The sequence below is a fragment of the Lygodium microphyllum genome, chromosome 28 (assembly GCF_053477565.2).
Source record: "Lygodium microphyllum isolate KBCC chromosome 28, Lygodium_microphyllum_v1.1.10, whole genome shotgun sequence".
Classification (NCBI taxonomy): domain Eukaryota; kingdom Viridiplantae; phylum Streptophyta; class Polypodiopsida; order Schizaeales; family Lygodiaceae; genus Lygodium; species Lygodium microphyllum.
The window spans coordinates 121,744,394-121,772,367 of record NC_141162.1 but is presented as its reverse complement, the minus strand read 5'-3'; the positions used below and the strand labels follow the sequence as shown (position 1 = coordinate 121,772,367).

Below are 27,974 nucleotides of genomic sequence, written 5' to 3'. Positions count from 1 at the left end.
CCCCCCACCCCCCATGGGTAGGTCCTTAACTGTTCCGCCCTGACCCCCCGCACCAAAAAAAAAAAAAAGAAACCACACAGGTTTTGCTTTCCCTTGTTCCACATCCTCCTGAATTGGATTTGAGGGCATGCTTCCCTCCTTTAGGGTTAGCAAAAACTTTGGATATTTGGATTCATCCCTTCTTCTTTTAAAGGGGTTCTATCATTTCTTTTTCTGAGGCACTCTAGACCATTTGGCAATCCTGCAATCATGTGGTTTTTGGTGACTCTGTTCTTGATTTACTCTACAACAGTCCCTTTATGACTTCAACAGACTCCAAGATTTCATTGAGATTAGCTTTCCAATCTTTTGATTTTGGCTGTGTGTTCACCATGAACATGGCCTTCTTTACCATGATTCAATACAATGATTGCACCCAGAGTAAAAAGTATGATTAGCAAGAGCTGCCACCATAGACACTTGATAGGCATTCCAACTAGGGAGAGCTGAGAAATACAATGCACATGTACATTATCAGGCCCCTATTATGATGATGGGGCAACTTCAGAAACAGGTTCACAAATAGAAGTCAGAAGGTCAGGCTCTTGCTCATCTTTAACTTTGGCAGCAGCTATTTCCTCAAGAATCTTGCACATTGCCTCCTTGGCATTCTCTTCAAACCACTGATCATCTTCCAAGACCCTGGAAATCCATAACCATGTTTACAATGATATTTTTGCAGTCTTACACAATAATGCTACACCTCTGAACACAGCCCCCTTCATCTAGAAGTACTTTCCCTCAGTTTTCAATTTGCAGTTCTGAGTTCATATTTGTTTCTCACAAAATAATCATAGCATATATAACTAACCAGCACCATGGACCTTGTGAAAGTTATCACCTGTCTGAAGATACTCCCTTTGCTGAAAAAGCATCCTCTGCATGTGAAATCATGGATGTGACTGTCTGTCTCATTTTTCTTGATGCGTATCTCCCAGCAGAAGCAATCCGGATAGCAAAGTGCATATCTAGAACAAACTGAGAGAGTACACAACATTCAACAATTGCCTCGTTCAAAGCTACACATTCAACTAGATTGTGTAAACGGTTTTATTTGTAAGAAAGTGTATCTTTATGTGTGGCTGCTGGAAGCTGAAGCCTGGAACTGCCTACCTGATGAAGACCAAGAGAACCCAAATCTTGGTTTACATCCTCAAAAGATCTCCAAAAATGTTCATCTTTAGCAAGCCTCATCAGAAATACCTCCATGACTCGCATCAGAAGCATAGCAATCACTCTCTCTCTCCCTGCTAGCACATCATCAGTCACTTCTTCCAATGTTTTCAACTTCTTGAATAAAGCCTGTAAAGGAACATACAATGCTGAAGTCAAGTAGCTGTCTAACCTGTTCATTTGACGACTAGAATCCAATGAGCTGTAAATTCTATCTTAAACAATGTACTAATAAATACTGCATGCAGACTGTGTGCATTATTAAGAAATGAAAATTCTGTGTCTTAACCTGAAAAGCAGAAGAGGGTGTTGGATTTTGATACCAATTCCTGTCTCTCTCATTTTTCTGCAAGCTTAAGTACGTACTTGCTGACAACAACAGCTCCTCATCTTGGGCACATAAATGATGCTCAGCCAGATGATCCCTCAAGTCATCTACTAGCTGTTGTAAGTGGCGACGCCAATCCTTTTGTTCAGTAAATCTAATTCCCGAACTAGCAAGCCTCTCTTGACCTTGTTTCTTTAGTTCTTTAAAACCACTTTGCTTCCATCTTGAAACTGACATAGGAAGCAGCTCTTCTGCCAAAGCTGCTGCATTGCCTAGAATTGCAAGTTTCTGTGCCTCGGATTTTGCATTGACAATGTTTGTGTCATCAACCTTTCCTTGCACAACTTCATCATTATTAACACGAGGCAGAACTTGCATAAGCATTTTGACATACAGCGAAAAAATATTTGAGATACCATCCAAAGCTAATTTTCCAAACTGAGTTGGCATCATTGGTGCAATGTCTTCCACAAAATCCTGTCATTATTTGTGAAATGGGCAAATATCAAAGTCAAACTGAATGGCCACATAATTTACAACAAACAAGCTATATACATATTTTTCCTTTTTAAACCCATACCTGGACCATGGAATTGAATTTTTGTGCACTGCTAGATAATTTGACATGTGAAGTAGGCCACTGCTTGAGAATCCAATCATCAGATGCCACATGCGCCCTTAAGCATTCCTCCATTCTTGTGAAACATCTCTCAAGAACTCCTTCCATGCATGGTTTAAGAGATTTCAACAATAAAGGGCTGAGAGATAATCCCTGTTTCTCCAATAAAGCACAATAAGCCAATGAGATATGAACACATTCTGCAGCAGCCCCTACTCCAGAAGAGACAACAGACAGTGATGAAATGTGCTTCTTCAGCAATGATATGTAATCTTCTGTTTCTTTGCAGGCCCACAGCACAAGCTCTGATGCACAGGCAGGCATAGTTCCAAAAATTTTCACTGAATCCTGGGATGCTTGTGAGATTATAGAAAAATAGAGTTGTGCAAGGGCTGCAATATATGTGCCTGAATACCATGAGCATGTTGGCCGCAGATTCGTAACTCCATTCTCTATACGCATGTGATATGAATTCAACAGCAGTGTATGTGCACGTGCTCCATCACCAAGCTGATTCAAAATTGATATCACTTTTCTCAGCTCATTTCCATGGACATAAGACTGCCATGCCGCTTCAACCAGCTGAGCTACAAGCTTAGCTTTTCGTTCAGAAAAGGACCATGCAAAGCAAGTAGCATTGGCGTGTGCTTCAGAGAGTATCATCTCTGCCTCATTGAGAATCGAAAGTGCCTCATCAACTTTACGCTCTGCTAAGCACACATCAAAAGCATCTGACAGAGAGTTATAGCGTGTTTGAAGCTCCAAAACTTCATGTTCTTCATCTTCTTTTGATGGTATTTGTGGACCAGTAGCAAGTTTTGGGTTTGTTGGTTGTTGGAAAATGACCCCTTCAAAAACATCACGAACAAGAACTGCATGTGTGGAGATTAATCCCCGCATGTTTATCAGCTCTGTCTCCAACTCACCAAGTTCTTGAGATGTCCTGCAACAAGAAGAGTACCATGCACACAACAATGACCAGGAATCTCACATGGTAAAGAGGTGAATGAGGTGAATAAGAGGATAAAAATCCTTAAAAGCATCAAGTAAATTAGTGAATATTTTTTTCCAGAAAAGAAGCCAAAAGATCAAAGATGCAAAGCAGAATCTGCAAAAAAAAATAACACGTATGGGGAAATTATTATTGATCTGAGTTATGGAAAGCTTCAAAGTAGGACATGACATATTAGCAAGTACAATGTGACATATGAACGTTTTCAGTATTTAAACTCAATGAGCCTCAAAAAATCAAGGCACAAGAGCTGTTTCTCATGAAAAAAGTAAGTTCAAACGTCATGAAACTTTTACCTTTCAAGATGTTCATATTTCGATAAAACATGGTTTCAGCACTTTATATTGCTAATCTACTTATTTGAATGTTATCTATTGCTCAGGGTTGTTCCAATAGATTTTTCCTTTGGAGGAAAATTTCATTTGACAGTAAAATTTCTGAGCTTACAGCAGCAGCAGAGCTCTCCAAAATCACTCAATTGCAGCCCAGGCTTCTACCCTCTATCTGAGTTGATTTCTGGAAGCAGACAAGTGAATGCTTGAACTAGGAAATTCCCAAATTTAGATGAGTTAACACAACTTGATGCGGAAAATCTTGACTAGCCTAGCCCATCTAGAGAACCATAGATATGCCACACAATATCTTGTGGAATGCAGAGAAGCAGCATCAGCAGAGCCCTCCAAAATCAGTGGATCATCATCATTCTGTGTTGATTTCTGGCAGCAGTCGAGCGAATGCTGAGTAGTTCAACCAGTCTCGATGAGCCAACATTGACTAGGCTGTAAGAAGACATAGTTTTGACATTACCGATCCTTGCACTTACACATGTTTAGAGGTGGAAAACTTCCCAACACTCAGTTTGGAATTCCTGGAACCCACATATAGTACTTAGAACCAAAGACTAGCATACAATGCGAATATGGAAAAAAGCCTTTGACCACATCTGACTACACTAAGCACCACACTTTACCATTAATGAGAAATTCAGAAAACCTTAAAGTGCCATGCCATCTGTAACCAACCTTCCTCCTCGGATAGAGGTGGTAAATAACTTGATTAAGCACTATTTACAGCAATTAACAAATTCACAAAACTGAAATGCACACTTTACCAAATAATATTGGACATTGGACACCCTATTGGCCCAAAAATTGGCACCCCTTTCGGCATTTATTTAACTTAATTGAAGCAGAAGTTGATGTACAATGGGATTCTCCCAATCCCTTTCGGTATTCCAACTCCTCTTGCTGTCCAAAATGACTAGCAAGTCTTCAATCTAATTTGCCCCTTGACCTTCACCTGCTTTGATGGAGATAGAAAATGCCCCAAATTCAACGATTTGCTTGTCCCTCCACTTGAATAGGCTAAAAACAGCTTCAGCCTTGCTTCAACCCTGTTGAATCCAAGTCTTGGAGCTTCCAATTTCTGGCACACTTCCCGAGGCTGCTGCTAAACCCTAATTTTTGTTTGCAAATTAGAGTTTACAACAGAGAAATCTGAAATTTCTCAACCTCTAGAGTTCTCAATGCTGTTATCTTCGAAGGAAGGTTGTAGAAAGGCTGGGAGATGAGAGACAATGCTGAGGAGAGAGAAAATTCAGACTTTCTTCACAAAGAACTGAAGAAAATATGTCATTTACTACTACTGCCTTGTCTCAACAGCTTATAGATGCAAAGAACTAAAGAAAATCAGTCATTTACTGCTGCTGCCCTGTCTCAATAGCCTATAGATGCTGTCACCTGCTGTTGATTGGTCTTCTCCTGCCCCTAGCTGCCTCAGGAGGTCCTCCAATGGCTGCAAATCAGATCAGCAACATCTCCTCCCTCTCTCTTACAAGCTGAATCCACTAAAAATGCCTCTCTCCAGGCTCTAAAGACGTTTTTCAATCTTGCATGGGCATTTTTTACAAGTGGCAACCTTCCCAAATGGTTTTTCCAGCACTATCCATATTTAAATATTAATTTTCAGTCAGCCGTTAAATGGTGTTCTTAAAAATAATCTGACTGGCCAATAATTAAATTAGCTTTGCAACTTTCATTCCCGAGTGTCTCAACGCCATCTTTGACCATCAGATTGGTATTAGGTACCATTAAATGCCACTTCCCTAGTGTCACCAACTGACAATTATGCCAAATGAATGACCTAGGCCAACAACTGGCACCAGATACCACCAAGTACCTATGCGGCGTCACATATAGCAACTTTTACCTTTGACATCCCATGATTTCCTGAGGTCCCAAGCTCATAAATTTACTCTAAACCCTAATTACACCTCACATGTGCAACATTTACTTAACCATGTGATTAAAAATTAATCCACGTGTTAAGTGAGGTTTCGAAAATACATGTCTTCACGACATCATCAATATTTTAGAGCTACAACTTTTGGAGAAACATCACTTCTACCTTTGCAAGGAAAAGTACATCACCTCAGTCTTCAACAAATGAAAATCTGCTATCTACAATCATGAAAAACCATGACCTACCATCGACTTCACCTTGCACATGGCTAACCTGCCATGTCATCCACCTCTGCCTGTCCCACTGCCTGTCCGGTGTATGAGCCAGTGGATATGGGTGGCGCCTAGGTAATTACATTTAGGATCTACGACAAACAAACCAAGCACTTGCTACAAAGCAGGGAAACTTGCTAGATTAACCTCAAGGTGAAAATCATCCTTTTAACGTCAAGGTATTGACTTTCACCTTGAGGTAGCACTCAACCTTTAGAAGCAGCTCCAACATATCCTACCTCAGCATCTGTGATGATCTGGGTTAATCAGACAAGCAAAATGGCATAGATGGCTAAAGTTCTTCAAAAAACTCAAAGAATGTCATTGTAAGCTTTGTTTCAAGTTTTCACTAAGTTTTATTGATTCTGCTCATTTTTGCCCTAATCTCACCACACTTTTATTTTTCCTGTTTTACTTAGCATTTTATGTTTTTTAGGTGCTTTTTGCTTCTTTTAGCTAAATACACTTTTTTGGAGCTTGGACTTACCACACTTGTTAGTGAGAGAGAAGTTTCTTGAGCCGCTTTGATGGAGATGGAAAATGCCCCAAATTCAACGATTTGCTGGTCCCTCCACTTGAATAGGCTAAACACAGCTTCAGCCCTACTTCAGCCCTGTTGAATCCAAGCCTTGGAGCTTCCAATTTCTGGCACACTTCCTGAGGCTGTTGCTAAACCCTAATTTCTGTTTGCAAATTAGAGTTTACAGCAAAGAAATCTGAAATTTCTCAACCTCTAGTGTTCTCAATGCTGTAATCTTCGAAGCAAGGCTATAGAAAGGCTGGGAGATGAGAGACAATGCTGAGGAGAGAGAAAATTCAGACTTTCTTCACAAAGAACTGAAGAAAATATGTCATTTACTACTGTTGCCCTATCTCAACAGCTTATAGATGCAAAGAACTAAAGAAAATCAGTCATCTACTGTTGTTGCCCTATCTCAACAGCCTGTAGATGCTATCACCTACTGTTGATTGGTCTTCTCCTGCCCCTAGCTGCCTCAAAAGGTCCTCCAATGGCTGCAAATCAGACCAGCAGCATCTCCTCCCTCTCTCTTGCAAGCTGAATCTACTAAAAATGCCTCTCTCCTCAGTAAAGGTCTCAAAAAGGCTTTCTTTGTATCATTTACAACCCCAAAAAGGCTTTCTTTGTATCATTTCACCACCCAAGAGAGTAAGGGTACCACCCTAGATAGATCATTGATTCGTGTGCTTATAAATAGGGCATGAGCATTCATCCATCTTCACTTTGCAATTCACTCTTTCTTTCATTCTTCATGAAACCAGCCTTGCTTTCAAGGAAAGGGCGGTAAAATTGGGCTAATAGATGCAATGAAGTCTACTCTCCACTTCTCAAGGGGATAGCAGGCTACAATGGCTGTTAACTCCATTCTATCATTATTGATTGGAACCGTCATGCATTGGCAATCGTGACTCATCACTGTTTGACAAAGAAAGCTACACCCTTAAATAGGAATAGGCCACCAAAGCTCAAGTACTTTGTGTACCATGGTCTCAATATTAAAGCGTCCTCCAAATGACTCAAACTAATAACTAGTTTTAGTGTTGGGTCATGGGTCTGTTGACAAAAGATTTATTTAGGGTCCTTTCAGCAACTTTGCCTGCCCTTATTTCTCTCATCAATCTCTTTGGATGTTTTTGAAGGGTAGATATGCTGGTGTGGACAACCTTCACTATTACCAACTAAAAGAGCAGCTTGTTTAGTTTAAGCTTGAAGATCTTAGAAAGAATTCAGCAACTTATTTATTTGATGGGTCAACTTGAGAAGACTAGTAAGACCTTCACAATGGTGATGATGTTATGTTATGCAAAAGCTTTCTTAATCATGTCATGCTTCAAAACTGCCATTGCTGTTCAAAGAAGCACCCAAAGTTGCTCACGTAAATTAATTACATGTTAGAGAATGATTTCATTTCTTCAAAATGATATTATTGGGGAGTCACTTTGCTGCTTTCATGAGGATCCCTATCCAATGCTCAATGATTGTTTCGATATTAATGACTACAAGTCTTTCGCTTTCAGAGGTGTCAACTACATCTTCACATGTTTCATTTTCATAGAATTGTTTTCAGGAAATAGCCAATTTACCTCCCTTTGTGGAGGACCTGACATCAGAGGACATTTCATTGCAGGACGCTTCTATCTCACAAAAAAAATGTTCCAACTCCAGAAAGGGTCCTTTCTATCCCAGATAGGAACATCCACATTTCTATCACATTCATCATTGTCTCAAAGGTGGAAACCACATCTTCATCCAGGCCTCTGAGAGGGCCAACCTAGTCTGACATGGGGTTCTCACCTTCCTGGACAACATTTTCTTGTTTATTTAAATCGTTCCATGTTTTTGTGACAGTGGACTTTCCAGCCATCTTGAAGGATCCTCATTTAATCAGCTGCCATAACCTTTTATTGACCAATTTTTATTCTGTTTGTTATATTTAGTTCTGCTGCTGTCCAGTACCATATTGTGGCAGTTGCGACTTGCAGAAGTCTATGTTTGATCAGTCCACCAATACATGTTGCCAATATCAGCTACCATTTGTGTATTTTGCTTCCAGCTTGATTGTGGACAGGAAGTTGCCAGACTGAGCAGCTTTCAAGCCTTAGAGGATGGAACACTTAGAGACTTGTATATAATAGTTTGTGCCCATATTGTAGCAGTTCAGAGCCTTCCTGGAGCAGTTCGACCTGCGGATAGTGATTCATGCCATGTTGGAACACTTCAGAATCCTGATGAAGCAGTCAAAAACTTGTTTGCAGCCGTCTGTGCAATTGTGAAGCGGGTCAGTGCCATTGGGTGCAGTGGAGACCAATGGTAACAGACTTGTTGCTCTTCCCAGGGTTGTGGAGCAGTCTAGCATCATGATCAGTGCTCTTAGCATTGAAGGAGCAGATATATGCCTTCATGGATCAGTTTGGATCTAGGCACCTCACTTACAACAAGGTCCATCAGGTATAATCAATTCAAAAAGCAGTCCAAGACTTGTTTGCAACAGTCTTTGCAATTATGGAAAGGGCCAGTGCCATGCAGAGCAGTGGAAAGCAATGCCAACAGACTTTGCTGGTCTCTCATTGGTGTTCCAGCCCTGTGGACTGTCTAGCATGGTAAACAGTGACCAGATAGATGCCTTCTTGTACAACCCACTTACAAAAAGGTCCATCTGACACGATAGATTCAGAAAGCAGTCCAATAGCATTGAGGCATCAATCAGTTGAATCTTGGCATCAAGAGGTGATTCACAGTTTATAACCTGCAGTAAGGTGTAATTCCTGCACACCCATGGAGCTTTGCTTGATCATGTAGGGAGACTTTTCACCAATCACCTTGCTAAGCACAAATGGGTGTAAACTAAAAACAAGGTGCATGAGATACACTCAATTCAGAAAGCAGTTCAATCATTAATCGGGCATTTATCAGCTGCCCTATGCATCAAGATGCAATCACACATCCTAACCAGTGGTAAGGTGTGCTTCAAGTACACTTGTGGAACTTGTGCTTGATGATGTAGGAAGCAGTCTCAGCAATTGCTTTGGCTACACAAAAGTAGGGTGCACATTTGGTTGGAATTTCGCACCATTTGGACTCAGTACCAATAGGTAAGACCATTCCAGTCAACATCAATGGTTGTGCTTGCTGATGTAGGAAGCCATCTCAGCAATTACTTTGGCTGCACAGAAATAGAGTGCACATTTGGTCGGAATTCACACCATTTGGACTTGGTACCGACAGGCAGAACCATTCCAGTCAACATCAATGATACAATCCACAGCACAAGTGCAAGTGTTGTGGGTCTATCACACAATGATAGTTTTCAGAGTCCACACCCTAATTTGGGAGCATGTGGAATCTGGTTCAGCTTTAGGCATGAGTCAATGGGTAACACATAATCCTGGTTTAGCATTTTGTAACCCTGAGTTCAAGCACTTCTCACAAGTTGGCCTATGATGGATTGGATTGTGACAGGCAACCAACATTTACAGTTTGCACAAAATTGCATATGTAGGAACCCTGTAACGAATTCTAAAAGTTGAAAATGTAGAGAAGTCCATCTTCTCAGCACTGCACTCTATAATGTTAATGAGATGTAAAAAGTTGGGGTTTTATCTATCTTCCCTCTCTTGCCTATGCAATTGTGCAGATCAGTTGGGCTGGTCAAGCTACAAAACTAACAAGTAGCATTAAGCATGTCTAAAGTGCTACACATGTTGAAGCATATGAAAGTAGCAAACACTCATTAATGCATCACTTCCACTGCAAATCCTCTTATATCTTAAGAGAAAGAAAGAATGGAGAAGTACCTTATGAAAGCAGTGTGATTGGCATAGACATTTTTCCGCATCTCTTCAGCAGATGCCTTCTTCAATTCTAAAAGTTCTGAGCAAAGCAGCCTAATGCCCTGTCCACAATTCAAATTCTGTTTTAGTCATCCCAATCTAACATTCACTAAATCCTAGTTGTCAAGAACCTCTCAAGTCTACTTTCACATCACCGACAATAGTTATGTGCACTACATAGTACAACATCAAGACATTACCATCGTGCAGAATATTAAATGCATGCTTATAAAATACCTTCCTGCATTAACCAGCAATCATAACAGGAAGAAAATGCTTGGGGCCCTTGGGCATAGGACATTAGCTGGGCCACTTTGCAGGGGAACAAATTCATCTATACAATTATAACCCTAATTTGAGCATCCCGTCCTGTAAAAGGACAACCCTTATATTGTGTGTGTTAATGTAGGTTTCCAAGCCCGTCCTAGCACCCTCTCTCTCTAAGAGATAGCACAAGCCAAAGAGCATTGTGATAGAAGTAAGATCATGCCATCAAGGGCCACCACATGATCTGTACATTGTTAAGCACTTCCTCAAAGCACTCCGATCATTCATGCACGCAGTGACTGCTTATTTCACTAGTCTATGCTTGTTCATGACATCGGTATTCGATTTCTAGTGCCATTTTCTTACATAAGAGGGGAACCACCTGCATCCAAGGCATAGTAACATCAGCACTGAATTAAAAATGATCCCATCACAAAGAAACTCTAATCAGATCTGCATTATTTGCAGGCTTACAGCAAGGCAATCTGGCAAGCCTGCACAGACATACAGTGGGGTCAGAATGGCTGGTCTCGGTCCAAAAATGTATGCCATGTCTATGATTTGGGTATAATGAATTGGTGACCTTGCTTGGCTTTCAGACACCCCACCAGACAGGCATGCAACAGCCTGCAAATATCCACCTTCCTGTGAAGTTTTCCCTTGCCTCTCTCTTACAAGTAATTGTAAGAGTGCGCAACGGAAGAAGGAACATGAACATAGAGACAAAAGGACAAAGAGAGACTGCAAGAAAAGAAGAAAGAAATCTGCACTGAACAAGGAAAGAATGCTGAATACAGAAGGACTGGTCAGTCCCTACACACAACCCACAGCATCAATGAGGGCACCAGATCAGGCTAATGATGACAGCAACATCAGATACAGAGGAAGATGACGGAGTTGGAGTGTGCACCTGCCAAGGAATGGGGAAGATAAATGCCAAGTGTGGGTGGGGTAGGCTATATATAGCCAACTAACCCCAAATCTAGCCGACTACAATTCGGGGCCAAAAATATGGTCGACCAGCATTTAATGTTGGTAACAATGCCAAATTGATCAAAAAAAATCCCAAAAATGGTGGACAATGTTCGGCAGGTGACGCAGACTATTGTATGAAGAAACTGCCCGAGAAATGTACACAAAATCCCAACTGGAAGAGAAAATGCACTGAAAAGGCAATAAATTGAGGCGAGTCAGAGCTCCTAAAGTCCTTGTCTAAATCAAACTAAGGCTCATAGGCAGAAGATGACAAGGCATGACAAACACGAGTGCTAACACCCCCTCTCAGATCCTAGATGTGGCAGAAGGCCAACTATCACGAGGATGTGAAATTTTGAGATGATTTAATCTTACTAATAACAGTTGATTAATCAAATGTGCAAGGTTGTTTAAGCACATGTGATGCACATGGTAGTTATTTCATAGTAGCAGGCCAAGAACCCCAAGGATGCAATGGGTGTCAAAGGCAAAAGTTGCGATAAGTTATGCTGACTGGGTTTTGGTGGTCAATTGGTATCAGATTTGACCTCAGGAAAATTATTTGGCCAATAAGTGTCAATGGTGACACTAGGGACTAGCATTAATTAATTAATTAATGCCAATCTAAGAGTCATCAAAGATTGGGGACCACTCCAAATTGCAAATAGCCTAGCCAATTTAATTATGGATGGGTACATTTAATTTTGGGAAGGATAAAAATGACTTAAATTAATTTTTAAAAGTATTTAATTCTAAAATTTAATTTAGTGGTTGCATAATGCTAGAAAATTGGTTTAGAAGGTTGACACTTGGCAAAAATGCCATGCAAGACTAAATAACGTTTTTGGGGGTTAGGCCTCAACCACTCGGTAAGTTTACAACTTGGGAGAGAGAGACAGGGAGCTGCTTGTCCATTTTCTAATCAGAGAACAGCAATTTGCTGCAGAAGACAGCCATCAAAAGATCTCGGCAAGGAGGGGACAGTAGGGAGACACCTTCCAGGGGCTAGCAACAGCATTGCTGATCAAGTAACAGCATTTTGAAAGTGCCTGGCAATAGGTGATTGCATTAAATGCAGACTGGAGCAAGCAACAGGCAGAATTTAGGGTTTTCTCGCAAAGAAAATCAGATTTCTCTCTCATCTTTGCTCTCTCTTACCTTCTCCAATCCATTCTCAAGAGATCTCAACATATTTGGTGGACAGCATAAGGATTTTTGCTGTAAACCCTAGACAGCCACCCCGGGACCCGTGCCAATAGGAGAAGGCATTGTACACTAAAATAAACACCTGAAATTTATGTAATTGTCAGGGAATTCAAATGCCAATCCATTCATTGTAAATCGGGGCAACATTTGGCTAGTTTATGGTTCTAATTGTACAAGTCCTTAGTGAAAAGTCAAGGGGCAAAAGGCCAGAATTGCTTGTTGATTGTTATTACAACAAAGACCTTTTGGAACAGAAAATGATATTGTAAAATTGTCATGAGGACATGTATTTTTGAAACCTCACTTAACATGTGGATTAATTTTTAATCACATGATTAAGTAAATATTGCACATGTGAGGTGCAACTGGGGGTTAAAGTGAATTTACGAGCCCAGGATCCGAAGAAATCACAGGATGTCAAAGACAAAAGTTGCTATAAGTTATGCCGTACAAGTACTTGGTAGTATCTGGTGCCGGTTTAGCCTAGGTCATTCATTTGGCCATAAGTGTCAGTTGGTGACACCAGAGAAGTGTTTAATGGTACCTAACGCCAATCTGATAGTCAAAGATAACGTAGAGACACTCGAGAATGAAAGTTGCCTAGCCAATTTAATTATTGGCCAGTTAGATTATTTTTCAGGGCACCGAAATAATTATTAGATTAATTTTCAGTATTTAAAGTCTGAAAATTAATATTTAATTATGAAAAATGCTAGAAAACCCATTTGGGAAGGCTGCACTTGTCAAAAATGCCCATGCAAGCATTTTTATAAATTCAGCCTGCAAGAGAGAGGGAGAAGAGGCTCCTGGTCTAATTTGCAGCCGTTGGAGGACCTTCTGAGGCTACCAAGGGCAGAAGAAGACCAATCGACAACAAGAGACAGCATCTACAAGCAATTGAGACAGGGCAGCAGCAGTAAATGACTGATTTTCTTTAGTTCTTTGCATCTACAAGCTATTGTGGCAGGGCAACAGCTGCATTCGACTGATTTTCAATCATTCTTCGAGAGAAAACTCTCAATTTTCTCTCTACAACTTTCCCTCTTATCTCCCAGCCGTTTTACAGCCTTGCTTTGAAGATCTTAGCATTTGGACCCTTGGAGACTGAGAAATTGCAGATTTCTCTGCTGTAAACCCTAATTTACAGCAGAAATTAGGGTTTAGCAGCAACCTCGAAAAGTGTGCTAAAAATTGGAAGCTCCAAAACTTGGATTCAACAGGGCTGAAGCTGTTTTTAGCCTATTCAAGTGGAGGGACCAGCAAATAATTGAATTTGGGGCATTTTCCATTTCCATCAAAGCGGGTGAAGGCCAATTGATTGCCCGAATCAAGGGGCAAATCAAATTAAAGGCTTGCTAGTGATTCATCATAGCAAGGGGAGTTGGAATACCAAAAGGGATTGGAAGAATCCCATTGTAAATCAACTTCTTCTTCAATAAAGCTAAAGAAATACCGGAAGGGGTGCCAATTTTGGGGCCAATCGGATGTGCATTGTTCAAGATCAGTAGGTAAATTTGTATTTTCAGATTTGCATTAACTATTTGCTGCTGTAATTAAGTTGTAATTAGGAGTTTACCACCCATCCACGAAAGAAAGGCTGGTTACATGGTTCCGTTGCCGAGACACCACTCAATCCCTTGATTAGGTGGGCCCAAGGCACTTGATTGCAAGCCAAAGCTTTGTGCTAGTGCTAGATTTTTACTTTCAGCTGAGAGATTACAGCAATATGTCTTCATACAGTGAGATATTGCTCTTCATACAGTGAGATGGATTCAAGCAATGATGATGCCTCTCAGTATGAACGGTCACATGGGAATGAAGGAAATGCAATGCCTGACCTTGGACAAGGCTCAGACTATGGACAGCAAGCTGAAGATATTGCTGTTGAGCAAGATGCACGGCCTTCAGGGCATAAGGAGACTGATGACCAGCAAAGGGAAGAGGAATTTGATGACCAGTTCAAAAATCAGATGAGGACAGCAGCAAATCTCTTTGCTAAATTGGCAAAGGATCCTCAATTTACCTGATTTTTTAATGCTCCAAAGAAGGACAGCAAAGGCAAGAAGAAGAAAACGTCTTCTACACCTTCGGGACAGCAAGATGCACCGAAGATAATCCCAAACCCTTCATTTGAAGCTCCCAAAAATGCTGATGAAATAAAAACAGTTGGTACCCACGGGGCAAGGAATGCAAATGCAAGGCCATCACGAAAGTGCCAATCCAATGGATTTTGGACAGCCAGGCATGCATGCTATGATGGGGCAGCCAAGATATTTTGGTGGAAGCACAATTTTTCATGCTATGGTTGAACAAGGACCGCATACGGGAATGTATGGCACAAATCCCTATGGTATGCAACAACCAATGCATGGTGTGCAAAGCCCAATATATTCGTGTATGGCTAGAAATATGCAAAACCCTATGTATGGCAGCATTGGCTTGATGCCTGGGATACAAAATAGCATGTTTGATACTGCATCTGCACCCCCGAATGCTTATGGGGCTCAAGGAATGAATGTTCGTGGCTCAGCACACTAACCCCGTCTCCCGTGTCTACAATCCCCTTTCGCGTTGTGTCGCCTAAGGCTAGGACTGGTAACACTGTATGCATCTCAGTGCCTTCCCAGAAAGCATTAACGTGCAAGGATTTTGGCACACATTATAATTAGTGCTTGTGAATGTTTTCTCATTATCTTTTCTTATTTGTTGGCATTTATTTGTCAATAATCACTATTATTTTCTAATTTTTTCATACCAATCATTTCAGCATACTAAAATTCAATTTTATTTTTCATTTTTTCCCATAGGAACACATTTCACCTACCCCAAAACAACAAAACTATCATTTTACCCTTAAAAATCGCATTTTGGGTTTTGCGGGATTTAAATAGCGCATGTAAATAATTATGAAATCAGATTTTTCTAATAAATAGCAATTAAACATGATGCAACTAGCACTCAAAACAAATTTTCATCGCATAAGAACATCATTTCCATCATAAAATATCGAAAAACCTTCATTTCCCTCGTAAAAAATAGTCATACCGTATTTCTACGAAACCCAAGACACATTGAATGACTGTGTAACCAGCGGACGGAGCCTCCATTGCTCTTGATTCCATGCTACACATTAATCTTTAGCATCTCCATTAATCTCCATCATCATTTTCTTCAATCTCCTCGATTTCTCCTTCAAGATAGTACGCATGAGCAACCCATAGAGGGGAGAGAGAGGGAGGAGAGAGAAAGACTAAATCTGGTTCTGTCAATCTGGGCAGCCATTGGAGGAGCGAAGAGTGGTGATGGAGAGCGAAGGAAGCAAGCGCCAAGCCGGTAAGATCAGATCATATGGGTATTTTGAGGTGGCAAATGCCTATAGCCCCCCTCCTCCTTAAAAAAAATGTCGTCGTGCAGCACCATGGCTTTTTTTTCCCTTCACGCTGAACAAACGACCGCCCCCCCATCCCCCATTCATCAAATTTTCAAGGGTGAGAGACCCCAAGGGTCACCCCCCTTCCCCTTCTAATCCTTTTCACACTAAACCTCTTTGGTCTTGGCCTCTCATGCAAATGCTCCGTTTGGCGTTGGTTTGATGTAAGTTCAGCAAATGCACCCTTTTTGTAGCAGCTAGTGTATGACAACTTGACACCCAAAGGGGCAGCAAAAGACTATGATGAGGGTGGAAAAGGAGTGCAGTTTAAGTCCTTCAATGGTGTACAAGATAGGCTAAAAGCTTTGACTTTCATTCAGCAGTTTTATGCAACCTATTCAAGGGGGAACTTCACGGAGTCCTCAAAGATTCGAAAGCTAGCCACTTTCTTGAAAGGGAATGCATTATTGTGGTGGTCCACTCTTTTGATGCAAGGTAGAGCACCGTCAACGTGGATACAATTCAAGCAAATGTTTGCATTGAATTGGTTGACAAGTACCTTTGAGGCGGACATCATGACAGCTTAGAATAAGCTGGATGCTAAGGAATGTAAAAATTTGGAGCAATATAATAAGAAGTTTTGGGATGCATTGCTGCATATTACTTCTTATTGCCCCGTACCCCTTCATGAGCAAGTGGAAAAATATGTTTGTGGGCTGCCCAAAGGAATCAGGGATTTTTGCATTAAATCCACCATGTCTAGCATGTCTCAGCTTATAGAGACTGCTGCTACAGCCGATGCTTTGCTGCGTGGGAAGGATTCGGGCTTCCTAGAGAGTAGAGAAAAGCCGAACAAAAAGTTGTTTAAGCCTAAGAAAAGGGGTAGATCTGAATATCAGCCCGAAAAGAGGCCAAAACAACAAAGAAAGGGCTCAAAAACATTGGCACAACCTAGGAAATTGATGGCTGCAAATAAATGTTTTATTTGTGAACAGGAGGGTCACATTGCAAGGGACTGTCCCAATAGGCAGCAAGCTGGAAAATCAGAAAATCAGGGAGATTCTAAAGGAAAGAATCCTAAAACATCAATGGGATTGGTGCTCAATGTTGTTAGTGATCTGATGCTACTGAGTTGTGCAGAGCATGGGGCAAAATTAGGGATCAACATGCATTGATTTTCTTTGATAATGGTGCACGAGCCAACTTCATCTCTATTAACATGGTCGCCCGTCTAGGCATTAAGAGGATGAGATGGGACCCATGGGGGAAGTTGGAATGGCATGTAAAAGCCATGCAAAGCCCGTCACACCGCTCATTGGAAAGCTTTGGTTGCACATACAAGGATATGTGGACAGTGAAGAGTTCTTCATTGCTCCACTTGAGGGTTGTGATGTATTGCTCGGTATGCCATGGTGTCACTGTATGCATGCAATAATTGATTCTCATGCAAAAAAGATCACTATTCAGCATAAGGAAAAGGTACTCACACTTATGTAAAGTTGAAAGGTGAATCTGTCCCTATTGTATCTGCAACTACCATTTCTAAAGTAATGAAAAATCATCTTTCAGCGTACTTGGTTTTTACTAAGGATAAAGATGATAGTGAGAATGTTGGGAACATGTCTAAGTTAGAGAAGGATTGCATGTCATTTCTGAAAATGTATGCTGATTGCTTCTCTCAGTCACTTCCAGGGCAGCTACCGCCTGAAAGGCTAGAAGATCATGGCATAGATTTTATCCCTAGAAGTAGCCCACCTAATAAACCACCCTACAGAGTCAGTGCAGCCTAATAGGAGGAGATTATGAATCAGGTAAATGAGTTGTTAGAAAAAGGGTTGATTCAGCCTAGCTCATCTCCTTTTTGTTCTCCAGTGCTTTTGGTGCAAAAAAAGAATGGTTCATGGTGTATGTGCATTGATTATCGTGCTCTGAACAAGATCACAATAAAGAATCGCTTTCCGATTCCTCGGATCGATAATGTTATGGATAGATTGCAAGGGGCAGCTATATTTAGCCGTATAGATTTGAAAAGTGGATATCATCAAATACGCATTAGACCAGAAGATGTGCCTAAGATAGCTTTTAGTACATCTTTTGGATTGTATGAGTTTCTTGTTATGCCTTTTGGACTTACGAATGCTCTTGCCACTTTTAATCAAATGATGGATCGTATCTTCAAGCCACATAGAGGATTTGTGGACACTTTCTTTGATGACATGATTGTCTATTCAAAGAACGAGACAGAGCATAGAAGACACTTGGATATTGTGTTCAATGAACTGCATGACCATAGGCTGGTTATCAATGAAAAGAAAAGTGAATTCTTCTTGCATGAAATCCACTTTTTGGGGCATATTGTATCGACTGATGGTATTCGCATGGACCCTGCAAAGGTTGAAGCAATACCATCATGGCCACCTTTGAGGAATGTGCATGAGATCCACAGCTTCTTGGGTTTATGTTCTTACTACAAGAAGTATGTACACGGGTTTGCTGAAATTGCATCTCCATTGCATGCCTTGTAGAATAAGGATATGCCATTTAGATGGACAGCAGTGGAAATTTCAACATTTGAAAAGTTGAAGAAAAAGATGACTTCAGATCTTGTGCTTGTGTTGCCCGATCTAAGAAAGCCATTCATAGTTCAATGTGATGCATGTGGTAACAGCATTGGGGCTGTTCTTATGCAAGACAACCGAGTTGTGGCTTATGAGAGCCGAATTCTCCACAGTGCAGAAAAGAATTCGCAGGTCTATGAGAAAGAGCTCTTGGCTGTAATTCATGCACTGTCTACGTGAAAACATTATTTGTTGGGGGCTGATTTTATAGTGCAGACAGACCATCAAACTTTGAGGTACTTTTTAACATAGACAAAGTTGTCAGAGAAACATATGAGATGGACAAATTTTCTCTCTATGTTTCATTTTCAGATTGTACATATTGATGGTAAAAAGAATGTTGTGGTTGATACACTGTCACATAAGCCATAAATTTCATCCATCAGCATGGTTTATCACACTGAGTTGGATGCCATGAAAGAGCAATATGTTGCTCATTCGAACTTTGCTAATGTTTATGATCAGCTTTGCAATGGCCAAAGGCATGAACAATTTGTGCTAAGAGATGGATTTCTGATTATGCATGGACGACTATGTGTCACAAAACAGTTAAGGCCTAGAGTTATCACTGAAAGTCATGTTCCTCCGTATGCAGGACACAAAGATATTGATGCCACGGTCAAGGCAGTGGAGCATTTCTTTTATTGGCCAGCTTTGAGGCATGATGTAGACAGTTTGTTAAGACATGCATCGTACACCAGAAGGTAAAGCATGATAGACAAAAGATGCCGGGTTTATTACAGCCCTTGCCTATTCCAGATAGGCCTTGGCAAAGCATTGCAATGGACTTTATTTTTTAGCTTCCTAACACACCTACAGGGAATGATGAGATATGGACTATCATTTGCAAGTTTAGCAAACAAGCCCATTTCATTCCGGCGAGGAAGAAAATAAAGGCTTATCATATAGCACGATTGTTTTTGCAGCACATCTTCAAGTATCATGGTATGCCAAAGTCGATCATTAGTGATTGAGACCCCCGGATGACCAGTTTATTTTGCAAGGGCTTGTTTGAGAATATGGATACCACACTAAAATTCTCATCATCTTCCATCCATAGACAGCCATCCACAGGCAGATAGTCAGTTTCAGAATGTAGTGACCAAGAGACACGAAGATCGAGATAGTCCGTGTTCGTTACGCGCGGAGAGAGAGAGTAATAGAGAGCAAAGTAGAGAGTGTGCACAATTTCAGGGTACAATGACGAGTGTGTACCACTTTAGGTTTTTAGATAGATATATATGCAAGTACAAGTGCTAAGGGTGTGTTCACACCCAAGCACATTTAAAGGCACGAGGGCCTTTATTTCCAACAACCTCCTACCTAAAGGCAATGTGCCTTAAGAGAAGAAAAGAATCAGCTAAGTCTAGGTATGTACAAAGCTGAAATACATATATCTATCCAACTCCCATCATCTATCAGCAATGAGCAACCGCTCCATTGGAAGATCCTTCGTGAGAAGGTCTACAAGATTATCATCTGTATACACTTTGACAAACTCAATGCTCTTGCTGTCAAGTACATTTCTAATGAAGTGGTACTTCACCTGTATGTGCTTCATCTTTGCATAAAAGACAGGATTTCATGCGAACATGATAGCACTCTGACTATCATAATGGAGAAGAGGTAACTCTGTGATGCCAAGCTCTCCCACCAGACATGTTACCCTAACCCTAACTATGATTCCTTATCAATCTATGTGTCACAGCACTTGGAATCCGTCTCTGATGGACGTCACTCTTCGACACTGCATTGCTCTACCCTTGGCATTCTGTACGCTCTTACATTCATTTACAGCATTCATTCACTTCAAAGTTTCTTCTCTCAATGTTTGTCTTTGCATTTGAGTTTTGCGATTTTGTGTTTTGCGTTGAGGGTTTGAGTTTTGCTTGTCTCTGTCCGAATCTTTGGGTTTCAGTCTTGGTCGTACATGTGTTTCTTCAGTGCAAACCCTAGCATATCTTCACATGGTATTAGAGCCGGTACATTTCTAAAAAGTATCCTGCAATGATTGTGGAGACTAGTCTTTGTGCGAGACACACACAACTCAGTTCTAACTCATAATGTCTCATGCATCTTCTTCTAAGAATCCTATAATGTCCCATCAAGCTTCTCCATCATTGGAGGCTCTAAGAAGGTATTATGGTCTTGAGGAGAAGGTAGACAAACCTTCACCTTTGCTATCTTCTTCTTCTTGTTTTGATTACCTTACAAATTAAGAGTTTGAGGAGTACTTATGCATCACGTACAATTTGGTTTACACTCCTCTAACAAGTGCTTCTACTCAGTCTGGACTAATTAGTTAGATTAGACACCTCTCTGATCTTGGAGGGACCACAACATTTGGTGCGTCTGGCGATCCATCTCCTTTATCTTAGCTAGACCTTGTCAAGTTTGTATAGAGGAGGCTCTCGAAGTAGATATTCTTTATCAGGTATGGTTTTACCATATGTTTCATTTGAGCAAGTAAATCATACTTCTCAACTCCCTCCCATCCCACCACTATCTTTTCCACACTCTGATCTACTCACCTAACAGTCTCTTTCTCTATTCCACTACCTGCCTACCCTCCATTCACTCCACCTCTTGGTGCATCATTAGGGGGGATGCCACCCTTTAACACTATATCTTCCACGTACCCCCACTTTACTACATCCTTCCACTTTGGGACAGCTATGATGGGCATCTCCCTCACTACCCCCAGACACAAGTCCCCCTACACAACCTTTCAAACACAAGGATATCCATCCTTTGCTTGTAGACTATCGTCACACATCCCTTGGGTCGCTCCTACGCAACTCCACTACTAACACTTTCTCTTTCTCTATTCCATCTTCCTACCCTCCATTCACTCTACCTCTTGGTGCATCGTTAGGGAAAATGCCACCCTTCAACATTGTACCTTCCACATAACCCCACTTTACCACATCCTTCCACTTTGGGACGACTGTGATCGGCATCCCCCTCACTACCCCCTGGCACTCACAATCCCCCCACACAACCTTTCAAATGCAAGGATATCCATCTTCAGCTTGTGAACTGTCGTCACACATCCCTTGGATTACTCCTACACAAGGATTTTCATCCTTTGCTCCCCATGTCTCTATTTCTCCGCCTTGGGCTCCAGAGGCAGTTACCGTGCCCATATCCAATCCGCCCTTGCCCACATTTGGATCCACTATGCACACTTCTCATATGCTTGGTGGCCACTCTCGGCCAAGTATACTCCACTCCCCCACCCTATCCCCCCTATTCACCCTACCCCCGTACAAGCCTTCTCCATCTCCTAGCACTACCACTCATGTTGCAATGGCCAAGGATATCTTCATGGATAAGATACGTTTTAATGGGTTGAATTTCACCACTTGGTTGAACTTCATGCAACAAGTGCTTGAGTCCTAGGGACTTTGGGACCTCATCATTGGTACCAAGCCTATGTCGGAACCCTCAATTAGCTCACCCTGATCACATCCATCAATGGAGAGTCTGCAATGCCACAGCCAATGTTGAGTTAATGCAAGGGTTGCTTCTTGAATTCCACTCTCAATTATAGCATTTTCCCCTCACATCTAAGCATTGGAGTCATCTCATTGACCGCTATGCAATTCAAGATCGCACTCGGCGTATCTCAAATTTGAGCTTCAAGAATTTTCCATTAAGGGACGAGATGATCTGAAAGTCAAGTTGGCCAAGTATCGGCGTTTACTAGCCAAGTTTGCCACTACTCGCTCCTCGAAGTCAGATGACGATCACGTCATGTTCTTCTTGAACAAGTAGCCTGACAAATACTTGCATTATATCCAACACATTGTCTCACTACCTAGATTGCCGACCTACGAGTTTTGAGTGTCAGTTCTTGCGTTACTCAAGGCTACGTGATCCAGTCCGCAAGAAGTCCACACACATCCATTCAGAGGCACGAGGGTTGGTTCTCTCTTCCTTGAGAGGAAAAACCACCAATGGCAAGAACTCACAAGATGTAAAGGCAAGCCAAAACAAGGGTAATATCACTTTCTCTGACAGAACCAAAGAAACATGACCCCTTTAGCAACAAATTCCTAAGAAAAATAGGTTTTGCACACACAGCCAGAGGTCAAGTCGTATGGACGAGAAGTGTCGTACCTAGACTAAGGGTCTTCCTCCTAGAAAACCACCGCAGACTACTAATACCCCAACAGCTACTAGATATGTGGCACGCAGATAGTCTCAACAGCCCATCTTCTTCACTATCCACGATGGATTGACCGATTGGTCTACTAGTGGCTCGCTTTTTGTACTTTATGCATCCATTCCTATGGCATCCACTGCACCTTCTAGGACCCCTTCCCCACCTTGCCATACGCGATGGTGGCCACACACTTACCCTTTTCCTTTTTAGACTTCTGATGCATACTTATATACTCATTGCATTGCACTTAGCTTTGCTTTCTTTTGTTTTTAGTTTTGTTTTTTGGAGCATATCACTACTCACCTCTATGCTTGCAAATTTTGATCTCTTTTACACGGTTTTGTATTTCAGTGAAGGGTTCACATGCAAGTGTGCACCTGTCCTTCCTGAGCTGGAAACAGGAGCTGTGTGCCATTCCTTTCATGGTTTCATCTACTAGGAGTTTTGCTATTCTACCAGCATGGAGGCTTCTCCTCCTGCGGCGAATCATGTAGCATCTCTTGATACTATCATGGGGGTGATTTCTATCCTTGCTCTTCTAGTAGGGATGCTTCATCATCTTCATCCACATGATTCTCAATATTACACGAAGACCGATATCCTCCAACTCCTCTCCCTTCTTTGGCCTCAACATCCACGTTGAGAGAGGGCTCCTACCCTTCTTGGTATTCTATAGGTTTCGGCACTTTTCTTCGACATCGGCCTTTCCTCCCCTGTTGTACCTTCTCCTATGTATTGCATGATTTCATCATCTTTGTACTAGGGTGCTTAGGCAAGTGAACAATTTCTCCAAAAGTGTCCAAGTGGCACCTACTACATGAGCATTCTTCAATATGTAGCATACTATGCATCCCATTGTGCAAAGAACCATTGGACAAATCCTAAGCTATTTCCACTGGGGGATTACACCACCATCCTTCCCATGATACTTCATCACCTTTCCCTTGTCAGAGTGAATTGGTAAGCTTGTACTGTTTTATGATGTGTTGGGTATACCATCTCTACTCCCGTCTTCTAGATCACCATTTCTTAATCGGCTGCCACCCCTAAAATTCACTTTCCACCCAAAAAAACAAATAAACAAAAGTTCAATGTGGTTCCATCCGCCTTTGTAGGGCTTGGTAGGCCACTGGGCAGCTAATGAGCACCTTTTGTGTGATGCCCTATCTTCTCCAGGGCGACTACTTAGACTCCCTTGATAAGATAGCCATCGCCTTTATAGTCTTGGTAGGCCACTAGGCAGTTGATGCACACCCTTTGTCCGATGCCCTAGCTACTTCGAGGTGGAACGCCTTGGGGTAAACATTGTCATCCTTCCCTTTTAGGCTCAATTTTGGGCTTGAGAGGGGGTGTTGAGCTAAAACACGCTTTACAACTGATTAGCATTTTTAAACGATCCCAAAACACACTTAATGAAAAACGCAAATTTGGTGCGCAGTTCAAGAGAGTTTCATTGGTCCCCCAAAACCCTAATTTTTTTGAGGCACTTTCAACATCTATAAATAGGCACACTGCCCACCGTTCAGACTTATTCTTTCAATGCAAATTTCAGCCATCAATATTCACCCACATGGTGGTCTACCCTTCGCGACTATTGGCACTCCTTCATCAGCCCTTCTAGTGCCCAGCGCCTTCTTCCACAACTATCGCCCACTGTTAGGCACTCTCCCTCCTGTTGCGTTTTGTCCCATCAACCATCGTCAATAATCAAACTATCTCCTCCAACTTGCATTTGACCCTCAACAGCCAGGCGACAGTTAGCAATTCCCTTCCACAACATTAGGCGACCTATACCCTGTGTTTAGCCCTCCTGCCTGCAGGTGACAGCAAGTTATGCTCTTCCTTCTCCACATGGCCCTTCTACTACTACATTTGCAGCTTTTTGCTGCCACTCTCATCATCAAGAATCATCCTCTGCAGCCACCTCAGTTTCCTAACACTCTGGTGATCAGAGTTTGGCGTTTCTCACACTTCGCACTGACTAGTGGTCACAACACTTGGGATCCATCTTCAGTGGACGTCACTAAATGACACTGCATTGCTCTGCCCTTGGGCATTCTGTACACTCTTACATTCATTTACAACATTCATTCACTTCAGAGATTCCACTCTCTCTATTTGTCTCTACATTTAAGTTTTCGCATTTTGCGTTTAGGGTTTGCTTGTCTTCGTCTAAGTCTTCATGTTTCAATCAAGGTTATACATGCTGTGTTTCCTCGGTACAACCCTAGCATATCTTCACAAACTCCACCAAATCATAGGACTCCAAGATGGCCTCTATCATCACTTGCCAGATGCTGTAGTTTTCTCCATTGCACCCGAAGGACAAATTCCGGTCCATGATGGCCTGACATTCCATGTCTGCCTCAAAAGATATCCTGTTTTGCAGGTGAATGACACCACACATGTTGGCTAGTCCCCCCTTTGGCTCCAAAAAGGCAGCCAGTTAGGAGTTTCTTTGCCCGTTCACTGAAGAACTTTACTGCTGAAGGCGATTAAAACTCAAATCTAAGGCTCAAAACACAAACTGTTTCACACTTTGAAAGCTGTCCCTACACAAGCAAACAACAAACAAGCCTCTGTTTGCATGTCTCCACTTGCTCCCATGTGTTGATACCCAGCCCTACGGCTCACACTGGTACCCTGAAAATGCAGCCTTTGTGTCATGCAGAATCCTCTTCTCTAGGTCTGTTCACGTTTGATCAGCCCCTAACATTGCTTTGATACACCATCTCAGAGCGCAGTGATGTGGAAGTGCATGCACAAACTAATCATAAATGCTCAACACAAAGACACACACACAGAGAACGCCAAGAATGTTGAACACTGAAGATGAATAATTCAGGGCAGAATGAATACAAAGGGACTGTGTGCACAGAATGACAGCCAGAAACCTCACCTAACTGTATACCTAACTGAATGACTGATGGTGACCAACAAGGGGCCTAAAATAGGCAAGAATGGGAGGCTGGATGACATGCAGTCGGCCAGCAAAAAGCTGGTCCGGACAGGCAGGCCTGGTCAGAACTGCCACATGGCATGGCAGGCCAACTGGTCCTGTTGCCCACAATCCTGACCTGCCCACGATCCTGCCCTGCCTAGCATCCTGGCTGCCCACAATGGTACTGCCCTGCCCGGCCTGCCCAAAATTGGCATCCATCCTGCCATGCTGCCAGCCCAGCCCAGCCCACCTGTCTAGGAGGTTGTCAATCTGCTAACAAACAAGCCAATGTGAGCCATCAGTCAAACGAGCAATGCCACCTTCTGTGGGCTAAAGCCACACCTCTCTCTCATAAGAATATGCATTAGCCATGTCTCATCCAATGCTCAACAGTAGTTTGGGTGCTATCACCCCTAGAGATTTTCCACAATGTGTCAAACACTAGGAAAAATCTATGCCATGTGAGACCAATAGTCTCGCCAAATCCATTCACCTAGATCTTGCTAAAAACTCTTTGGATGTGGGAGACTCACTCTCCTGCATCCAAATGTGCAGAGTCTGAACTTGTACTATCAACCTAAGGTGGGGAGACACCCCACCTCAAACTGTAGTGGTGACCAATGATTCATACACTCTGTCTCCAGCATTCCCAAAACTCTTCCATGTATATTGAATGTATTTAAAGTTATCCATTGTTCACAAGCTAAAAGTCACCAAATGTCCCCACATTTGGAAAGGATACTATATATATCATGTCTTGTGAAGCAAAATCCAAACCCATCTTTGGAGGACCTTGAGTGGGTTAATGTCCACCCAACCTGGGTAATGACCTGCTTTATGCCAGTCCTCATCATGCCTACTTTGAAACCTACTGACTGTTAGCTGTTTTTTTGTTGTACATCTCATGGGTTGGGCAAATTGGTTAGTGAGCTCCTTGGGTGGGAACCTTTTCTAGGTTAGGTGGCCCATCTATTGGGCCAGGGCCCACACGCCTGGTTTTATGGCTGGTCAACCTCTGCCCTCGAGGTGCCACTACCACTGACAACAGCAATGAACACGGTGATGATCAAGAATGGGCAATGGAATCCACAGATAACATGAGAATAAGATACAATCTCAAGTGTCACAACTCTTAGTGACCCTCTCTAGCATGCAGACTCCCTCTCTACAAGATGCAAGACAAGTGAGAAGGATGGGCGGCTATAAAATGTTGAGTGCTTATGTTTCTATGCTTTCGCTTCCACTGTGCACTCTACCACTAGCCTGCTAACTTGTACCTAGAGAAGGACAATTGAAAACAATCAATTGAACAATGACATGGTCATGACTCGGGGGTTTCAGACGAGTGAGTGCAGCTCTATGGTGTATTGAACTGAAGCTTCTTTGCAAAGTAACATGAGTGAGTGCATCTCTACAGTGTAAAACCAGTTTGAATTGAAGCTTCTTTGCTCCGGAATTGAAAAAGTCTCGTTCAAAGATTTCTGCTTTGCTTGCCAAATGTATCCAAACTGTCATTTGTCCTTTTGAGTCTCTATCACGTAGCACGCCCCATGCCAAGTGCCAAGGAGGTGACCCTTATGACGAATACCAGCACCTCCTCTTTTTCAATTTTCCCTTCTCACGTTCTTTGTGCTAGTACGAAATGCCAACTCCTCCCACTCCAGTACTTTGACGACTCCTCCTCGAGCAAAAAGTGTTTCAACTTACTCTACATCAGTAGATTAATAGCACGCGAGGTAGAAGTTTCCATGGACTCTAAAGAAGGTGAAATTGAATATACAATTCTCCAGCACCTACAAGTCTCTTTCATTCAGCATTAAAAATACGTTGATGGCGATCTCGATTGTTTCTTCGATAATTTCCCAGCATTGGTCTTATCCTGTTTTGGAGCACAATGCGAGCTTAAATAGAATCGCTGACAGAATGCCAAGCTAGGGTTTTCACAGTTTTCAAAGGGAAGGAGAGCTTGGAGGAGACCTTTTCTGTCAAAGACTGGTATTTGGGCTCGATGTAGCCATCGGTTGTAATCCATTCACTATCGAGGTCCGCAAGGCTGTCGGGCGAATTCATGTGCATGCCTGAGGGGTAATTGGAGCTGGGCGAATCGGCTAGAATGGTGGCACTGAAGCGGACAGAAGGCTTCGCAGCTGCCATGGTGCTCTGGAAAGAAGAGGCATTCAAAGAAAGTCTCTCTCTCTCTCTCTCTCCTCCTCCTCCTCCTGCTGGTTCTTCTTCTTCTTCCCCCCTCTCTCTGTGTGGGCTCCTAAGGCTCCTTCTTCTTCTCCTTGGAGTCTGTGTATGTGCGTGCGCGTGTCTGTACTGTCGATACGATGTGTTTAATTTACTAAAGGGGCTATTAATTAATATAATATGCCTCGGGGTGGCCAATGGCCAT

General features: G+C 42.1%; 1 protein-coding gene across 1 annotated transcript; it reads right to left on the bottom strand.

The window, feature by feature from the left end:
• Positions 1 to 46: 46 nt before the first annotated feature.
• On the bottom strand, positions 47 to 27,890 carry LOC148011931 (exocyst complex component EXO84B-like). The gene is made up of 7 exons (XM_087670675.1): positions 27,557 to 27,890; positions 9,999 to 10,096; positions 2,121 to 3,102; positions 1,502 to 2,017; positions 1,153 to 1,341; positions 881 to 1,017; positions 47 to 681 (listed from the first exon to the last, which is right to left on the bottom strand). The coding sequence occupies exons 1-7, from the start codon at positions 27,731 to 27,733 to the stop codon at positions 525 to 527; spliced, it is 2,256 nt and encodes a 751-aa protein (XP_087526801.1). The 5' UTR covers positions 27,734 to 27,890; the 3' UTR covers positions 47 to 524.
• Between the last annotated feature and the right edge of the window lie 84 nt (positions 27,891 to 27,974).

Excerpts from the sequence above, each read along its gene's own strand:
- LOC148011931 (XM_087670675.1), bottom strand. The coding sequence starts at position 27,733 with ATGGCAGCTGCGAAGCCTTCTGTCCGCTTCAGTGCCACCATTCTAGCC. Across the intron at positions 2,018-2,120 it reads AATTCAATTCCATGGTCCAG|GATTTTGTGGAAGACATTGC; the intron begins GTATGGGTTTAA and ends AAATAATGACAG. Across the intron at positions 682-880 it reads AAGGGAGTATCTTCAGACAG|GGTCTTGGAAGATGATCAGT; the intron begins GTGATAACTTTC and ends ATGGATTTCCAG.